This window comes from Aaosphaeria arxii, assembly GCF_010015735.1.
Source record: "Aaosphaeria arxii CBS 175.79 unplaced genomic scaffold BU24scaffold_15, whole genome shotgun sequence".
Taxonomy (NCBI): domain Eukaryota; kingdom Fungi; phylum Ascomycota; class Dothideomycetes; order Pleosporales; genus Aaosphaeria; species Aaosphaeria arxii.
In genome coordinates, this window is record NW_022983488.1 from 561702 (window position 1) to 578817 (window position 17116).

Sequence of the window (17116 nt, forward strand, 5' to 3'; positions counted from 1 at the left end):
GGTTGGTACAGTTTATCTTGCGGGGCACAGTCAACAGATGAGGGGTTTGTGTTACATGGATGACTGCATCTTGGCCAAGGCTTCACTTAAAGAGGCGTCACCTGTCCTCCTCCCTATTACAAAAGAGCAATAATACTCATACGTAGTACAGTTGTTGGAATTAGGACCGACGAGACGCTGCAGCGGAAAACCAAAATCAAACAATGTGACTCGGGTCCTTATCGCTTTTCCCAACCGTTCTGTCTCGCCTCATACAGCGACACCTTTCCCAGAGTCTCACCCAAGAACGCCTCAGAACCTCAAAGTCCCACAGATAAAGAATGTAGACAGACAGAGTTATTGGGATACACAAAACAAAAAACCACCAAAATTGCACCCCGTTCTGCCCAAGGATATCGATATTCATGCCAAACAGGCTGGCGCTGAAGGTAAGAGGAATGAAGAGTGTCGCAAGCAGGGTCAATTTCTTCAATCGCTCTGATTGCTCAATCGCTTTTCGGGATTCCTCGATTGCAGCTTTGTTCATCGCCAGATTGATGCCCTGGGTGCACAGTTTTGACAAGTCGACGCAACGAACATGAAGTTGCTCATAGTCTTCCCAGAGGCCTTTTACTGTGAAGGCACTGTCGGAAGTACTTGATCCAATGCTTCTAGCCGACTCTGTCTCTGACGCCTGCCTGCGCATGCCAAGACCTTGCGCCACTGCGCTTCTAGGCACTGGGCTTTCCGCTCTGAAACCATTCGATCCTTGACTGCTTCGCTCAGCCAACTTGTAGAATGCACGAGTGCTATCTTTTAGCTGCTGGGCATGCCTGTTGAGAATATTGGAAAAGTATTGAAAAGTTCCCAATGCGTCACCTGAAACTCCTTCGGCTATGGCATCGATCTGAATCCGAATCCTGGACTCCATAAGGTTAAGAAACTGAACTTCGGAAAAAGCAGCATGTGCAAACAATGGGAGGCACATAGAAAGCGGATCTTGAGGCGCGCGACGAGCGAGATCGACAAGCGCAATCAAAGAATCGTACTGGAGGGGAAGGATAGCCGCGCTTTGCTGAACCTCTGCTGAAGCATTCGCATCTGGATCCAGACGATTGATCGTTGTTCGGAATGCCATCTTGTGATGATGTTGTATTACAGGTAATGGTGTAGCCTTGGATTCGATGTGGCTTGACCATGGTCCCGGGGGAGACTTTTCCAAGGGTCTACCTTGGTCCATCCAGGCGATGACTGGGTTCGCGTATTAGCATATATTCTCTATGCGATTTAACATTATCTCCTACCAGCCCAACCCTTATCTGTGTTTGTAACGCAGAGCGAGATCCATTGCTCGATCACAGAGAAACACGGGCACAGAGTAGAGTACTCGCGCACCAGCGAGTCTCCGCAGCAGACTCTAGTGGACCCAAGCTGTTGTATCCTGTATGTCCCAAGCTCAGTGGATTGACCTGACCGCTGCGACTGGAGATGCTGTCCACCGAAATCATCGCGATGAAGAAGAGTGCTCACACAAAGTCGAAATATGGTATTTGAGGAACTGGCAAGCGATGGGAAACTGTACGCATGTCGGTCAACACTCGCAGAAAGGAAATCCATATGTCGCCTGAAGAATTCTGGATCAATGTTATATTTGCTCCCAATTGTTGACACCCACGATGGTGATATGAAGCCACGAATGAAGATTAATTGCCCACAACCTGCCTCTGGAACAGTGTTTGCAGCAAAGAAGGCCTCATGTTGCTCTTGGCTATATTGTTGCACATCCCATCTCTTCTCTCCACTGTTGTATACAATAACCAAATCGTGAGGTTGTTTGGAATCGGAAGCAAAGAGAGTATTATTGTCTTCCTTTTTTGCAGAATCAAGAAGACTACGGTCTTGTAGCATCCATTCCCCGATATCGACATAATTGTTTCCAGGGAAGACGGAGGTGCTCGAATATCTTCTAGAGAGAGAGACGATTGCTCGGGTGTAGTTCTCCGGTGTAACTGCCGAGCCAGAGTTTAGTTAGATTGTGCAATGCTGAGGGGAGAGTGCAAGGCCTTACCTTTGGACCTTTTACGATCCATGTTTAGTTGTATATTATTAGTATACTAGTACATTTTAAACGTTAATGTACTAACAGTCTGCACAGTAGAGTGGGGAATAAAGTAGGGAATAAAGAAGGTAGTTGAGAAAGCAGCAAGAGTGTCATCAAGGCAGACAGGTTGTAGGGAATCCTGTCCGAACTCAGGTCAGGGGGTTCTTAAGCGCCCCCAATAAGTGCCACAGCGCCTACCGAGACGGCTCGATGGGGATTTGATAGGCTATGTCTTACCAAGTTTTAAGAGCAGGTTACACAGCCTTAGTAGTTCCTTAATAGCTTTCTGCTTTAGATTTCTAGCTATAGTATTAAAGTTTACGATTAATAATCATAGTATAGTTTTATTTATTTTTCTTAAATATTCCTCTTTTCACTTTATACGCTTGTCTACTTTCGTTAAAGCCATCTGTATCCAAGCTCTTTACATCTCGATCCTCTATATTAATCTGCTTCCTCAAGCAACTGGCAACTCTAAAAGCAATAGAAACCTTTTGTTCTTTTTCCGGTTACCTCAAACATTCGGCCGTAGAGAAAAGTGGGACGGGCAAGCTCGTTCTTGTGTGTATTTGGATTGCTTAATAGCTTACTTTCTTTGAATTGAACTTAATTACTGAACTATCTAGTTAAAAAGCCAGCTATCACAAGCCCCGAGCTGCAAGTGCCTTCTTCAGAGTCTGCTGGAATGTGAGTACATGATCTGGGCCAATCATAGTGTAATGCTGCCCATCAACCTCCCAGAACTTCAAATCGTTGCGAATGAAATGTACCCAATAATTCAGGTGATCTTTACGATACTCGACACGGTTTCTTGCAACATCCTTCAGCGGCTGACAATAGAAAATGTCCATGTGCGAAACGTCTTCTGACGGATCATACTCCCAGCCAATCTTTTGAAGAGACCACGAGACATCGGTCCAATTGTGGAGACCCTCTTGTGTAAGAGCCAGTTCGGTGCAACGCACTGGGTCGCTTTCAGCAAGAAGTTTGGATACCTGTTCGCTATGTGGTAATGGGCGGAGTTCGTGCAATAGCTCCTCGGACCGCTCCTCAGTAATGATGGAGCAGAAGTGTGCAATGTGGACCATTCCTGCTGTCCAGTCCAACTTCCTCATACGCGTCTTGATATGTGGCGGTAGATTAAAGGAGCCTAGGAATTGCACCTGGTCGCCGTTGGCTTCAAGGATTTTTGCAATCTCGAACGCGAGCATGCTTCCGTACGAATAACCTGCAAGTGCGTAAGGCCCGCTGGGCTGTTTGGCTTTCAGGGCTTTATAGTAGGTCGTGATGACCTCTTCTCTACTCGTGAAAACATCCTCGCCCTCGTTTAGACCACGAGCGCGGAAGGCGTAGATGGGTCGGTCGGGAAAGTACTGTGTTAATCCTAAGAACACGAGCATTTCACCGATGCCTGGATGGACAAGGAAAAGTGGTGTTTTACTGCCTTTTGCTTGCAGTGTGACGATTGGATTGTATTCGACTTTATCAGTGCTTTGCGCCTCACTGAGACGTGCGATAGCTGCTGCGAGAGTTCGGATGGTAGGGTTGGACATGATGGTAAAGATTGGGATATCTTTGATTTCGAAGGCTGTTTCTGCTACTCTCTTCAGGCGAATTAGATCGACCGATGTTACCCCTGTGTCGAGAATCTGGGTGTCAATATCCATCTCGGGGACCCCGAACTTGTGCTCGGCAAAGACGTGAACTAGCTTCTTCTCCCCATCAGTTTCAGGGTGACTGGTGTGTCCTTTCCGGTATAGCTGGAGCATATGATTGTTGGTTTCGATTTCGTCATTGTAATCTCCATTCAAAAGTGACGTTCGAGCCTTTGCGCGAGACAATTTGCCTAGAGTGGAGCGCTCAAGTCGGCCAGGAGATAGAGGAAGAACGTGGGGTCTCGCCCCCGCGAACAGGACGACAATACGCACGATTGAATCTAAAGCGTCTTTCCACGACTGTCCATCGTGCGCATCGTATTCGCGTTGGTACACAATCTGTATGTGCTCGGTGCTGCTTCCATTGGGACGGCAAGCGAAACAAATAACGGAAGATCGACCCACGCCTGGAATATTTGCTTGCTCAATAGCTGCCTCTAGTTCATGCGGAAGATATTTCACGCCGTTCACAATTATCAAATCCTTTGATCGACCGACGAGTCGTAGCACGCGAGATTCGTCGATTGTAGCGTTATCCCCGGTCTTGAACCAGCCATCAGGGGTAAATGCTGTCCGAGTGGCTCCCGGATTGTTGAAGTAGCGTTTGAACACGATAGGTCCTCGAACCTCAAGTCCGCCATCATCTTTGCTAACGCGCATCTCGATCCCAGGAACACACGTACCCAGAGCGGTGAATTCAGTTCCGCTGTTCGCATCTATCTCCGGACATCTTCGGCTGTATATCGAGCCAGCGCAGGTTTCTGTCATGCCGAATCCTGGAGTAATTGTTGTAGCAGTGGGCGCACCAAGTCTTTGTAGATGTTGCGAGATCTTGGCGCATAGATCGACAGCGTTTGGTTCTCCGCCAGATATGAGATATAGTAAATTCTGGAGATTGATATTGTCCAGTTCGGAAGCAGACGCCTCGCTCAAAATGGTTTGGAGTTTTGCTAACATGAAGTTGGGCGCAAAAGTCCTAACGACGCGATGCATTGACAGAAGTCGGAGGAAGAGGATGGGGTCGGCTATGATCTCGGTAGCAGACACATGGACTTGATCGCATCCTGCAAGCATGGCACAAAGATGGAGCTCTACTAGACTCCCTACATGATCTAGGCCAATCCAGTTAAGAACCGTGGCGTTGCGCGGCATTGGCATGTGTGATAATTTGCCGCAGACGGATGTGATGATCTGTTGGTGTGTTAAACACACTGCTTTTGATGCGCCTGTACTTCCTGACGTGAGCATGAGAACAGCAACGTCCTGGAGAGACGTAAAATCATCTGTGCATCTGGCCTCTTCCGATTGCGCTTTGTCTAGATTCGCCTGCAATACACCGTTTCCCACTACAGAGTCATCCTGTTGGTAGGATGGTTGTCTGGAATGAGAAAGAATATGTTCTCGGTCACTCGGAATAGCGCCGTTCTGAGCATGGTGAACAGCTTCAGGTCCAGAAGTATCATCGCTGGTCTCCAAGGCCTCGAGAGTTTCCGTCAAGACGAACCGGAGAACTGCGTTTTCGCTAAAATCGCTTTCGAACAAATTGCTATTCGTGATGACAATCGGATCCATCAACATCTCAAACAGATGCTTCAAGTGGGAAATGCGTCCCTCAGGGTTGTTGACCAGAGGGGTTGACATAGCTGGTACGCATCCCGCGAAAAGACTTGCCCAAAACCATACAATATTCTCATAATGACTGCGAAAATGTATCAGAAGTATCCCACCAGGATGAAAGGCGCTGTGTCTTTGAAGAGCCTTCGCTTTACGTAAAGCCAGGGAGCGAATTTGACGATATGAGAGGCGTTGGGGAGACACATTCTCCGAGTCGTAAAAGATGACCCCGGTGTTTAGATTTGCACATCGATCTAGGAGAGTTTCAAGACGGGGCTCAATGGAAGGAATAGTCATTGCTGAAGAATATGGATCAGAAGTGAATGGGCTGTAACTAACACATTAGGGTTATCGGGAATTTTAACTTGTTTGGTGGCAGTCGTGGGTTAAAGTTGTTGATAGATCAAATTCTCTAAAAGTAATATGATAATCCAGAAGGGTGAATCCTTCCAGAGTATGGAAGTGACGCAGTGCTACACGACTGCAACAACGAAGGACTAAAATCATGCCTTCCCGAATAAGGCACAAGACCTCTCAATAAGTCTCCACTCATTGGCTAAGTTGCCGGATTGTCCGTGCCTTACCACGAAAGACCAGTTCACTGGTACGATCTACCGTTCTCTGCGAGACTCTCCATCAATGTCTACGAAATCATTGGAACGTCGGTATCCGTAAGGCGCGATAAATGGCTGGGCAACAACTTCGTCAACCGTTTATCTGGGGCTCTTGCCCAAATCAAGTGTATGACGGTCTAGCGCAGACAGCGAGGGTGGGCCTAACTAGGTCTACAGTCTGATACAGGGTGTGCTGTATCGGGATCACATTTCGTATCGCAGGACAAGAGGTTAGGTAGACTGGAATACGAGGCGCAGGTGTCGCAAGTTGCAACGTGCGTCCCCAAACGGTCAAACGCCTTGTACGTACACAGTAAACGCCTGGTTGGTGTCGTCAGGTGAATCCCACGGTCAACCCTAAGAAATCTGTCAGCCACCTGTATCCAATGGCTAGCTATCATCGAAGCTATCGGCCATAGCGACACGATGAACCCTGTTACAGATTTTACATAAGGTATTGTCAATAGGATCCTACGTATGCAGTAATAAGACATGAGGCGGTTGGAAGTTTTCCAACGGTGTCTTATACTGCGAGTGTTCTAGAACAACTTCCGCTCTTGTGTATATGGTTCTTGAACGAGTCTGGTGTACACAAAGCGCCTGAATAGCAACTAAGATAGCTCAACATATCAAAGAAACTACGAGAGAAAGTATGTAAAAATTACGGAGAGTCCACCAATTGTGGCTTCCTTATCAAGAATAGTTAATCATACAAGGGCCTTGCAAACAAGAGCCAATGAGTAGTACATGAGCTGTCGATCGCTTCCGCCAAGTCTGATGAACGCCTAAACGATCCACTCCGGAGACTAAGGGGAGATGACACTGAGCAGACACGCACAAAAAAGGCTTAACTTATCGACATTTACTTGCCTTCGTAAATGTACGTTGAGCTGTGCAATGCCTAAGGGTACGCGAACCCTGGAAGTCCTCAGGTACGATGAACCCCGAGCGTTGGCATAACGGGTACAATGAAACCCGCGCGTGGCGAAGTATAAACGAGAACAAGATTATGCGAAATAAGCAGACGCTCAGTATGTATACAATACGGGTTTCTCGGTGCAGATTCATGTTCAGGAGAACATACCTACCAATTCGACCACGATGGACGCGCAGGCAGCAAAAGCAGCAATCGTACAGAAGGAGGCCTTGGATGTTTTCATCGTACAGGCAACGGCAGCATCGTGGCCATTCTTCATCCTAGCAACTCTAGTCTTTTGCATGCGAACGGTGTCGCGAATCAGATTCACCGAGGCCAAACTAGGCATCGAGGACATCATCATTTCTCTATCATATGTAAGCCTTTCGAACCAACTTGAATCCCTCTTTCGTACTGAGACGGTGTATAGTTTTGTGATGTCGTCCGAATGGTCACATTCCAGCTGGCTCTGACATACACCAAGAAAGTCACGATTCCAACCATTGCCGAAACGTCGCCTGATGCAACCTTTTGGGGGCTCTTCACTTGTTCGTGGGCTTTCATCAGCTGCACGCTGCCTAAAGTCGGCGTTGCAATCCTCCTCATAAGAATTTTCAACCCCCCCAAATCCGCGCGTACCGCAATTTTGGTATGCGTTAACATATTCTTCCTGTACTGCTTTGTCGGCTTCTTCATCTGTTTCGTTCAGTGTACGCCCATGGCTGGACAATGGAATCCTTTCAAGTACCCAGAAACCAAGTGCTGGCCGCGCAACGTTCAGATGATCTACGCCTTAGTTGGAAGCTCGTCTTCTGCACTCCTAGACTTTCTATTTGCACTGTATCCAGGTTACATGATATGGGGATTGAAGATGCCTTTATGGAAGAAGATAAGCACCATCTGCTTCATGAGCTTGGGATTCCTGTAAGTCATAACGTTTGGTCTAACGTCATTCTTTTGCTTAAGAAAGATTCAGCGCTTTTGCCTTTGCGACCGTGAAAGTCGTCAACAACGGCAGCCTCCTTGGGAACCCGACTATTGTCGAACTGTTCACAAAGGTGATTCACATTGGTCTTTGGAACAGTCTCGAGAACGATTTCATCATCATTGCAGCATGTCTGCCATCGACTCGCCCTTTATTCAGGCGCTGCAACACAATAGCAAAGACACACCTCACGGCATCTAGGCCAACACGCATGAACTCAGACTCCGAATCCCACAACTCATTTGCACTCAAGAAACCTGAACCGCTGGAGATAACGGACCCGAGATGGCACGAGGGCAAGCTAGAGCCGACGCATACTATGAACTCGATTTATGTTCGACATGATGTTATAGTTGAGAGGCCGGACCCTTGGGGCACGTCTAAGCAATCAGTGTGATCTATATGGGTACATCGAGTCAAGAATGACAATGAGGCATTCGAGTCAATGATCAAGCGCTTTACATTTGGAATGGTCAAAATCAGGAAATTAAACATTTGTTGCTGTATGAGGTTCATACGACGATGAACAATTAAACTAGATTTTTTTCTAATACAATATGAGGATGCGATGCTTGTTTCTAATGTTCTGGTTGATTACGAAGTATCATACAAGCTACCGCAACGCGAAGAGTCCTAAACTTGATGTAACTACGGATAGACCGCTCTCCCCGTAGATCTATCCGTGCCGCTCGGGTACATACCGTAGTCTAACAGTAGTGCATGTAGTGAGGCTACCTAATTTCAAGCCTCGGGTATTAACGCGCCAATGACCTTCCTAATCCTGCCCTGTTCAATCCCCGAAGACGACTGTGCCGCCGACGCCACCGATTTTCTGACACTCTCGCCACGAAGACTTCAGTACGCCTTACGTCATATACGGTCCATCTGTCTCGGACCTTCTCAATTATCTTGTTGAGTATGTACCGTGATGCATCACAGCAAAGGGTTTCAAAAAAGCCAAGAAGGGCGCTTGGTAGGCATTAAGCTAGTATTTGGCGCTGAGCAGGCTAGGGTTTACTCTGCAAGCATGTTGGGTGCATAACGCTTTATCGTTGCATACATAAAGGTAAATAAACTGCCACGCCTAATTGTATAGTCTGCCCTGCGGGATTCAACTACTTTCCCATTATTCTACAGTTTCTTTTTGCCATGTCCGGTATTCTGGATAACGGTCTTTCCTATGTGGACGCGCTCCAAGTTGAGCAGCGCTACGGAACAGAAAGGGCCAAACGACTTCGCCCTGAGGGAGATAATCAGTTCATCGACATATCGCATTCCCCACAGCATCAATCATTTTTAGACGATCCTTGGGTCGACCCGGGAAATGTTCAAGACGCGAAGACATTGTTTCCAAACAGCCGATGCCAGATGCTCGTACTTGGAACGGGTCTGGGTGGTCTCGTGTACGCGGTACGCATGATTCAGGCTGGTATCAAGCCAGAAGATATCCGAATGGTCGATGTTGCAGGAGGAGTTGGTGGTACGTGGTACTGGAACCGATATCCAGGAGCGCACTGCGATATCGAGAGCTACTCCTACCTCCCGTTGCTGGAGGAGACGGGATATGTACCAAAACACAGATACTCTCGAGGCGAGGAAATTCGCGAATACGCCAATTTGATAGCTGAAAAGTGGGATCTCTCCAGGAGAATTGCGTTCCAAACCAAAGCCCAAAAGCTTACGTATGATGAGAATAACAAGGAGTGGGTTGTCAAGCTAGAGCAGAGGCAGGCAGACAAAGAACCTCTGCAACTGGACGTGCGTGCCGAGTATGTTGTGACCGTGAACGGTCCACTCAACTGGCCGAAGCTTCCAGGAATTCCTGGCATCTTGGACTACAAAGGCGACATTTTCCACGCTTCACGCTGGAATTACACAGCTACTGGAGGTTCGCCGGACGACTGGTCGCTCACCCAGCTTAAAGACAAGACAGTGGCCATAATAGGAACAGGATGCACTGGAGTTCAGATCACTCCGCAGCTTGCACGCTGGGCGAAGCATGTGTACGTCGTCCAACGTACACCTGCATCTGTCGATCATCAGGACCAAAAGGAGACAGATGAAAAGTGGTTCCGTAATGAAGTTGCTACTTCACCAGGATGGCAACGAGAGCGTATGAAGAACCTCCACGAACACTTCACTACGGAGGAATCACCCTCAGTGAACCTAATGGGTGATGCGTGGACCCGCGCTCCAGCACTGGTCGGCCTTACTGGCAACGTGAACGGTCCAAAGACCATAGAAGAACTCCCTGCATACATGAAGAAGCTCCATGCAATCGACCTACCGCGACAAAACCGTCTTCGAAAACGCGTAGAAGAAGAGGTTCACGACAAAGATACTGCTGCAAGACTACAAGCGTGGTACCCCTCATGGTGCAAACGTCCAGCCTTCCACGACGAATACCTCTCGACCTTCAACCGCTCTAACGTCACACTCCTCGACACTGAAGGCAAAGGAGCCGATCAAATCACCAACGACTCCGTTATCGTAGACGGCAAATCGTACGTCGTCGACCTCATCATCTGCGCAACCGGCTTCCGCGCCCCCTTTACCGGCACCCCGGCCGAGAAAGCCAACGCCACATTTTTCGGGCGCAATGGCGTCTCCATTACCGAGGAGTGGGCGCGCAACGGTCCGAAAACGCAACACGGTGTCCTCGACTACAATTTCCCCAACCTCTTCTTCTCCGGGCCCTGGCAGGGCGCTAACTCCCCAAATTATCTCTTCGCCGTTGATATGTTCGCGAGGCACGCAGCGTACATACTGGCTGAGGCGCGGCGCAAAGCGCATGGCAAGAAGTTTGCTGTAGCGCCTACAGCTAGTGCAGCAGAGAAGTGGAGTATGGAAGTTGCAATGAAGTCGGCGCCCAACATGGCTATTATGGGCTGTACGCCAAGTTACTTGAATGTAGAGGGTGGATTGGATAAGATTCCTCCTGAGATGCAGCTCATTGTTGCTAGCTCTGGGCTTTGGGGCAGTGGAGTTGAACATTTTATAAATCTTATTGAAGCTTGGCAGAAAGAGGGGAGCATGGACGGGATTCAAGTCGAAGTATAGTGCTAAGATCGAGGTCTATTTGTTAGTTAGGATTAATCTGAGAAAGAGCACAAAGTAGACAAGAGTATGAAGCGAAAGATTCTGGAATAGTAGTGCATTGTTTAATTACAGCTTGGGTTAAACACAGAGTCTATAGTGTATCTGTGTCCGGCTATATGTATCTATATATCTAATTATCCTAATAGTCCTACTGATCCTACAATACTTAGGGCTGCGAAGTCTGGTAGGACATCTAGGATATCTGGGACTCAAGTGAATGTTGACGTCACGTGACTCCTTCGTTCATAGGGACGCGCTCTCCTCTGTTCCTTCAGGTTACCTAAGCCCGGTAGCTTATCCCGCAGGGTTGCCTTTGGTTACATTGTAACATATAGATCGATTAAATTATAACTTTGTAACGTCTCTTCCAGGGCTTAGGCTAGTTCATTCAATAAACTCAAACACGGAACTCTAGAAAAACCTTATCTTCCTTGCGTCCTTTTCAATATGCGTTCGACGAATCGACAAATGAGACTTTCTGCAGCTGCAACGGCATCCTGGACTATCTTGCGGCCGAGCTTCTTCCCGTAAAAAACGTAGTAAGAGTTGTAGGGTTAACTCTATAACGATTTGTACTTTGTAACCCAGACTTAAGTTGCCCCTTATCTAGCGTTAAAACGCCAGGCAAGTACGAATTGGCGCTCGTCATCATTAATACCAAATTGCGTGGACGCAATACCACAGAGCCGGGCGAATTCCCAAAGCTTCATGAGCGACCCGCAGAATCGGCTAAGATCTAGGCATGCCTTTAACATCTTGTCAGCCGCTGGCTTGCTCTTAAGTTCTCCTAATTACGTGTACTTTAAGTTAATACTAGTACTAGAAGTATCTATAAAGCTAATATCTAATTTACAGTTAGTAGTAAAGCCCTTGATAGCCTAATAAGGCTATATAAGTAGCTGCTGCTAAGTCTTATAGCTAGTTATATAACGCTATATATTCTACGAGCCATTATATAATTACTCTGAACTAGCTTAAGATATCCTATTCCCTTGTAGTTTTAGGCTATTCCTTCTAACTGCACTTGTCCTTGTATAGAGGATTGTCCCCTCCTTGTATTGTCCAAAGACGCGGTGGGCTACAGAATTAAGGTTGGGGACGCCGTCGAGATAGGACCAATCTCGGTGAGGCTCTCCGTTTTTAGAGCTAAAGCTCCATTGACTTAGTTTGTGCAGCGAAGTTGGAACAAGTGCGCGCTCTACCAGTAACATGACTTCTTTGCAGGCAGGATATAGCTATTAACGTTGCGCTGTAAGCAAAGCCAGGGCGGCATAGGCCTCCGCACGTAGCCGTGGGAGGGGCTACCATGGCTGACTCGGCATAGCGCGCGTAGATCGCGTAGAGTCAGAATACGCACGAGGCTGAACACGCCAGATCACTCCACCATTGTCATCTGACTCGGCTTAGAAAAGTGACGGGAGCCTTCCAAATTCGCAGAATGCATCGAGTTCCAACAATTATGTTTACATGAATACCACATCGTTTAGATTATAGCCCTGGATCATGGAACCCGCATCCATCACTGGATTGATCAGCTTTTCTATCGACTGTACTATTCTCATTTACAAGTACATCAAAGGCTTGAAGGATACTTCCAAAACCGTGTCACAGCTCCAGGAAGAGCTGAAATCTTTGAGGACCGTGTTGCACTTAACTCAACCCTACAGAATGACACACATGTCCTCCAGCAAACTTCAGCTCTTTTCAAAGCAGCAAAAAATTGCAATCATGATCTCCAGGAGCTCGGAAAAATGCTCGATAGGGATTGCAAGGGACACTACATACAGAGGTTGTTTCACAGAATGGAGTGGCCTTTGAAAGAAGATGATACGATCAAGAAGGCCGAAAGCCTACATCGATATCTGACCATTTTCCAACTATCATTGACGGCGGAGGGAATATCACTACTTTCGAAAAGTGGCACCGAAGTTCGAAAGAAACTAGACTCGCTCGATAAGTCGACTCTCTCGCTTTGCGCCAACGTTGAAGAAGTCAAACAGGCCGTTGCGTCTGTAGACTCCCACGTACAACAGATCCACCACGAACAGAAATACGCGCAATTCCTCGACTGGCTGCCAACTCTCAACTACCAAGAAAAGCATCTGGACATTGGACCGAGGCGCCTCGAGGGGTCCGGCGAATGGCTGCTGAATGGTCATGCCTTTCGCTCCTGGTATGAAGATGAATCATCAAATAGTACGCTGTTTTGCCATGGAGGGCCTGGCGTGGGAAAAACATTCCTAGCAGAGTCGCATATTCATTTTCTGTCTTTACAGCTAACACCGGTAGACCCCTTGTCATAGACCATCTGCAAGGCATATGTGAGGCAACCGAAGATAAACTCGCATATCTGTATGTCGACTACAAAAAGCATGCAGAGGAAAATGCAGTGCTCATCGTATCTTGTTTGCTCAAGCAGATCCTGTCCCAATATCCTTCTAGTCCAAAGTCAGCAATGAAGCTATTCGAAAGATTTCAGCAGAATACGGGTTTACCGCAATGGTCAAAGATTCGATCCACTTTGATCGAAACATGCTCCGACAACGGGAACGGAAAACACTTCATCGTAATTGACGCTCTCGACGAATACAATAAGGGCGAAGATCGGGGCGAGTTGTTGAAACTCATACAGGAGCTAAGAAAGGCAAAAGTCCGTTTATTTGCCACTAGTAGACCCTTTCCTGATGATATCATGAGTTGCTTCGCCGATGCCTCCATAGTGGAAGTCGGGGCTAGTGAGCCGGATCATCGAAGGCAAAATCCATGAGGCGACTCGACTGCGAGCGATCATGAAGAAGAAGAAGCTCAGAGATGAGATTACTAACACAATTGTTACGAAAGCCCAGGGCATGTACGTTCATTTTCATCAATGCTCTTCCCTCCCCCCTCCAATCAAACCTAAATGGAGCAAGGCTCACTCGTGACTTAGATTTCTCCTTGCGTCTCTGCAAATCGATTATGTTCTCGGCCAAACCACCGGTAATGAAGTACGAAAAGCGCTGAAATGCTTGCCTTCTGGACTGTGGGCCAACTTCCAACTCACTATGGATCGTATTCAGGCGCTACCCCATCAATCGCAACGAGATCTGGCGTTGAGAACCATTCTTTGGATATCTCATAGTTTGCGGGACCTTTCTGTCAAAGAGCTTCAGGACGCGGTCGCCATTAGCCCCGGCGCTAAATATATCGATGAAGATGATGTCGCACCCGAAGCACTTCTTGTCGAGTATTGCTGCGGCCTCGTAACGGTCGACACCAGGACAAAAACAATTCGTCTGGCACATTACCCCATTTACGAGTATTTTCAACACCAGGAACAATCAAAGCTATTTGGATTCCCCCACTTGGTCATTGCGAAGGCCTGCTTGAGCTACTTGGAGATGGAAGTCTGCCGACTGTGGTGGGTTGTGACGGAATACCACCCTCCTCATAGAGAATATTCTCTGCTCGACTATGCCGCACAGTACTGGGGTGACCATGCCAACATGTGTGAGGCAGGTGACGTCAAACTGTATGTAAAACAATTCCTTCAATATACCAACGCTGTATCATCGTGGGCTCTTCATGGCTGGTGCAACCAAACTCGACTCCCACACTTCCGCGTAGCCAGAGGATTGGCGGACAAGCAGCAGGCCACCAGACGTCCTCTGGCCCCCTGGTGGTGACCGGAACCGGATCGGTATGTTGCTCTGCCCTCAAGATTCTGCCGCACAGACGGCACGTTGGTAAAGCACGGCAGGCTGAACTAGACACGGCCAAGCGGTAGGCACCTTTGCTAATTGGAATTCGGGGTTTTGCCTTCAGACTTCTGGAGGGTTTTACTTTCCCTACCATTCAAGTAACCACTATACAATCTTCAGCGTCTTCTTCTGAAGAATCCCCTCGGGTTTCAGGTCCTCAAATTCAAAGAAAACTCCCACGCGCGCGTAGACGCTCGTTCCCGGAGTCAACTGCTTCAAGAGCAGCGCAGTCCGTCCTGTGAGATAGAAGCATTGGTAGACATGCGGACACTCGCCAATGACCTTCTGCTTCAGCGTGCGTGCGGATGTGTCAAAGGGCTTGTTGCTGCTTTCCTGGTCATGTGGACCGTCCGCCTCGTCCTCCGCGTTCTCTTCGTCGTCCTCCGCATTTTCCTCATCGTCATCCGCATCCTCCACCTTGTCGTCCACCTCCTCTGCCCTGGCACCCGCGACGTCAACCGGCCAGTCAGGTTCGAAGTCGAGACTCAGCTTTGCAAATGCACCATGCTCACCTTTCACAGCAACAAAAGTCCGCCCGGCTGCCTCGTTCGTTGCACGAGTCTCCAAACGAACATCGCGCACCAAGCCCTCAACGACTAGGAAGCCCGAGATGCAGGGCCCAAACTCATCCGGCCCTTGGGTGCGGCACATGGCGGCGACGATGTCGAAAGCTGGGGGATCGTCTTGGCAGGCGAGCTGCAGGTTATAGAACGGCACCATGCCCTGCGCCGAAGCCCACGACCATGTCGGCGCAACATAATCGTCCGTGCCGCCCTCAGACACGTCCCCGTAGGACGGCCGCTGTGAGGGCTTCGCCACTTCCCACAGCAGGTCGCTGGCGAGGCTGCCGGTCCAAAGCCCAGCCACATAGTCCCCACGACCGGCGCCGCCGTACAGCCGGGCAATGCCAGCAAAGGCAGGCAGCCGGTCCCGCGCGAAGGTGAGGTGGAGCCGAGTGTAGTCGGAGACCATGGCGCGGTACCGCTTGGGCCGGTGGACGGCTTCGCCCGTGTTGTGCGCCACGTGGTCGTCGAAATTGTAGCCGGCCGAGTTCGCGGCCGAGTACCCGACGCGCCATGTGCTGCCGGCCCGGCCGTCGGCTTGGCCCTGCTTGACCGTGGCGATCTGCGATGTCCTGGCCTGGGCGGAGCCGCACTCGCACGCGAAGCGACCTCTGCACTCCCAGAGCAGCTCGTCGTCGGAGAAGTGTATCACCCGCTGCGACAAGACTCTTTCCTGGTACACCCAGCCTCTAGTGAGAAGGCGTGGCCCGTCGGGCGAGAAGGTGGAGAAGGCGTCGTGGTTGAGCTGGCGGCGCAGGAACATGCTGCTCTCGTCAACGTCTTGACCTTGCTGGCCTGTCGAACTTGGCTTCAACTCGTGAAACCGTGTCTTTGCAGGGGCCGAAGACGATGGAAACAAGCCACCATCGCCGTTGGGGGCCGCCGTGGCAGCAATGGTCAAATAGGATTCCTGGTAGACCCGGCCCATTCTTGCCGCCTCCACGAGCCAGTCATTCTTGTCGTCCTGGATTATGCAGAGGGAGTCTATCCAGAGATATCGAACTGCCAATCTCCGCGTGACTCGGATGGCGTCACGGAAGGTTCGAGGCAGCTTTTCCCATGATACTTTCTGCTTGTGCGCCTCCAGGTTTCCACTCAAAGTCATAATGGGCAATGCGCCTCCCCAGCAGTGGCTCAGTGTCATGTACATGCCCTGGATATTGCCCCCGGTTTCGTAGAGCCGCACATCCGCATCAAGTGGAATCTGGCCCGGCTCGCCGAGGTCAAGCACCCTGGTCGGCAGGAAAATATCCGACATGGCTTCGGTGCTGGATACGCACTTGTCCCTCCTCTCGCACTCGGCAAGCTGTTTCTTGGTCCACGTAATGGCAGCCTCGACGTCTTGGACTCCGCCGGTGTGGCTCCTGGTGACAACCCCTATCCAAGGACGTTCCAAATGCCATTCGACGTCCAATTGCGAAGTCATCTGTTCCTCGTGGCGTGACTCTGTTATAACCGTCAGCCAAGATACCAACAAGGAAGCGCCACTCAGGAACCAAGTAGGACTCTCTTACTTATTCGGTAAATCTCATAGGTTGCGCCCCTTCTACTAGCCTCCGAACCGCCTCCATAGATCCACCTCGCGAGAATCTGCATCAAGGGACGATTCATAGTTCCGCGTGGGTAGTGTAATTCCAACGCCGACCCGTCTTGCAGGCAAGAGCTGTCATCAATCCTTGCGGCATCCATGTACTTTGCCGCTTCAAATAGCATGCTGCAAGAATCGCAGTTCTCTGCTCTGGCTCTCAGTTGGCCCAGGTTGAGAACCCATCGGACACCATCTGTGCCTTCGGAACGCTTAACGTAATCTTGTCCGCAGAAGGCACAGCCGGAGATGGTGAATGACCGGA

General features: G+C 49.2%; 6 protein-coding genes across 6 annotated transcripts; 3 read left to right on the top strand and 3 right to left on the bottom strand.

The window, feature by feature from the left end:
- Positions 1-12: 12 nt before the first annotated feature.
- BU24DRAFT_90890 (uncharacterized protein) lies at positions 13-2179 on the bottom strand. Its single transcript, XM_033534788.1, has 3 exons — positions 2048-2179; positions 1284-1988; positions 13-1230 (listed from the first exon to the last, which is right to left on the bottom strand). The coding sequence occupies exons 1-3, from the start codon at positions 2067-2069 to the stop codon at positions 197-199; spliced, it is 1761 nt and encodes a 586-aa protein (XP_033377459.1). The 5' UTR covers positions 2070-2179; the 3' UTR covers positions 13-196.
- Positions 2180-2713: 534 nt separating this feature from the next.
- Positions 2714-5786, bottom strand: BU24DRAFT_429046 (putative polyketide synthase PksJ). Its single transcript, XM_033529633.1, has one exon. It carries the CDS (start codon positions 5644-5646, stop codon positions 2722-2724), a length of 2925 nt encoding a protein of 974 aa, XP_033377460.1. The 5' UTR covers positions 5647-5786; the 3' UTR covers positions 2714-2721.
- A 1006-nt stretch (positions 5787-6792) lies between these two features.
- Positions 6793-8433, top strand: BU24DRAFT_429047 (uncharacterized protein). Its single transcript, XM_033529634.1, has 3 exons — positions 6793-7256; positions 7310-7803; positions 7856-8433. The coding sequence occupies exons 1-3, from the start codon at positions 7065-7067 to the stop codon at positions 8259-8261; spliced, it is 1092 nt and encodes a 363-aa protein (XP_033377461.1). The 5' UTR covers positions 6793-7064; the 3' UTR covers positions 8262-8433.
- A 305-nt stretch (positions 8434-8738) lies between these two features.
- On the top strand, positions 8739-11236 carry BU24DRAFT_429048 (FAD/NAD(P)-binding domain-containing protein). The gene has a single exon (XM_033529635.1). It carries the CDS (start codon positions 9014-9016, stop codon positions 10922-10924), a length of 1911 nt encoding a protein of 636 aa, XP_033377462.1. The 5' UTR covers positions 8739-9013; the 3' UTR covers positions 10925-11236.
- Positions 11237-12765: 1529 nt separating this feature from the next.
- On the top strand, positions 12766-14628 carry BU24DRAFT_468511 (uncharacterized protein; the record flags this gene model as incomplete). Its single annotated transcript, XM_033532530.1, has 4 exons — positions 12766-13159; positions 13267-13613; positions 13684-13814; positions 13893-14628. 4 exons carry the CDS (start codon positions 12766-12768, stop codon positions 14626-14628), a joined length of 1608 nt encoding a protein of 535 aa, XP_033377463.1.
- An 888-nt stretch (positions 14629-15516) lies between these two features.
- BU24DRAFT_359082 (HET-domain-containing protein) lies at positions 15517-16524 on the bottom strand (the record flags this gene model as incomplete). The annotated part of the gene is made up of 1 exon (XM_033524023.1): positions 15517-16524. A coding segment is annotated over one exon (1008 nt), but the record flags the coding sequence as incomplete, so codon positions are not given.
- Positions 16525-17116: the final 592 nt, after the last annotated feature.

Bases quoted from the DNA above. Each gene is read 5' to 3' on its own strand.
- BU24DRAFT_429046 (XM_033529633.1), bottom strand. From the start codon at position 5,646: ATGACTATTCCTTCCATTGAGCCCCGTCTTGAAACTCTCCTAGATCGA.
- BU24DRAFT_429048 (XM_033529635.1), top strand. From the start codon at position 9,014: ATGTCCGGTATTCTGGATAACGGTCTTTCCTATGTGGACGCGCTCCAA.
- BU24DRAFT_429047 (XM_033529634.1), top strand. From the start codon at position 7,065: ATGGACGCGCAGGCAGCAAAAGCAGCAATCGTACAGAAGGAGGCCTTG. The intron at 7,257-7,309 runs GTAAGCCTTTCG...GACGGTGTATAG, and splicing joins TCATCATTTCTCTATCATAT to TTTTGTGATGTCGTCCGAAT. The intron at 7,804-7,855 runs GTAAGTCATAAC...AGAAAGATTCAG, and splicing joins TTCATGAGCTTGGGATTCCT to CGCTTTTGCCTTTGCGACCG.
- BU24DRAFT_90890 (XM_033534788.1), bottom strand. From the start codon at position 2,069: ATGGATCGTAAAAGGTCCAAAG. The intron at 1,989-2,047 runs GTAAGGCCTTGC...CTGGCTCGGCAG, and splicing joins GGATCGTAAAAGGTCCAAAG to TTACACCGGAGAACTACACC. The intron at 1,231-1,283 runs GTAGGAGATAAT...ACGCGAACCCAG, and splicing joins CACAGATAAGGGTTGGGCTG to TCATCGCCTGGATGGACCAA.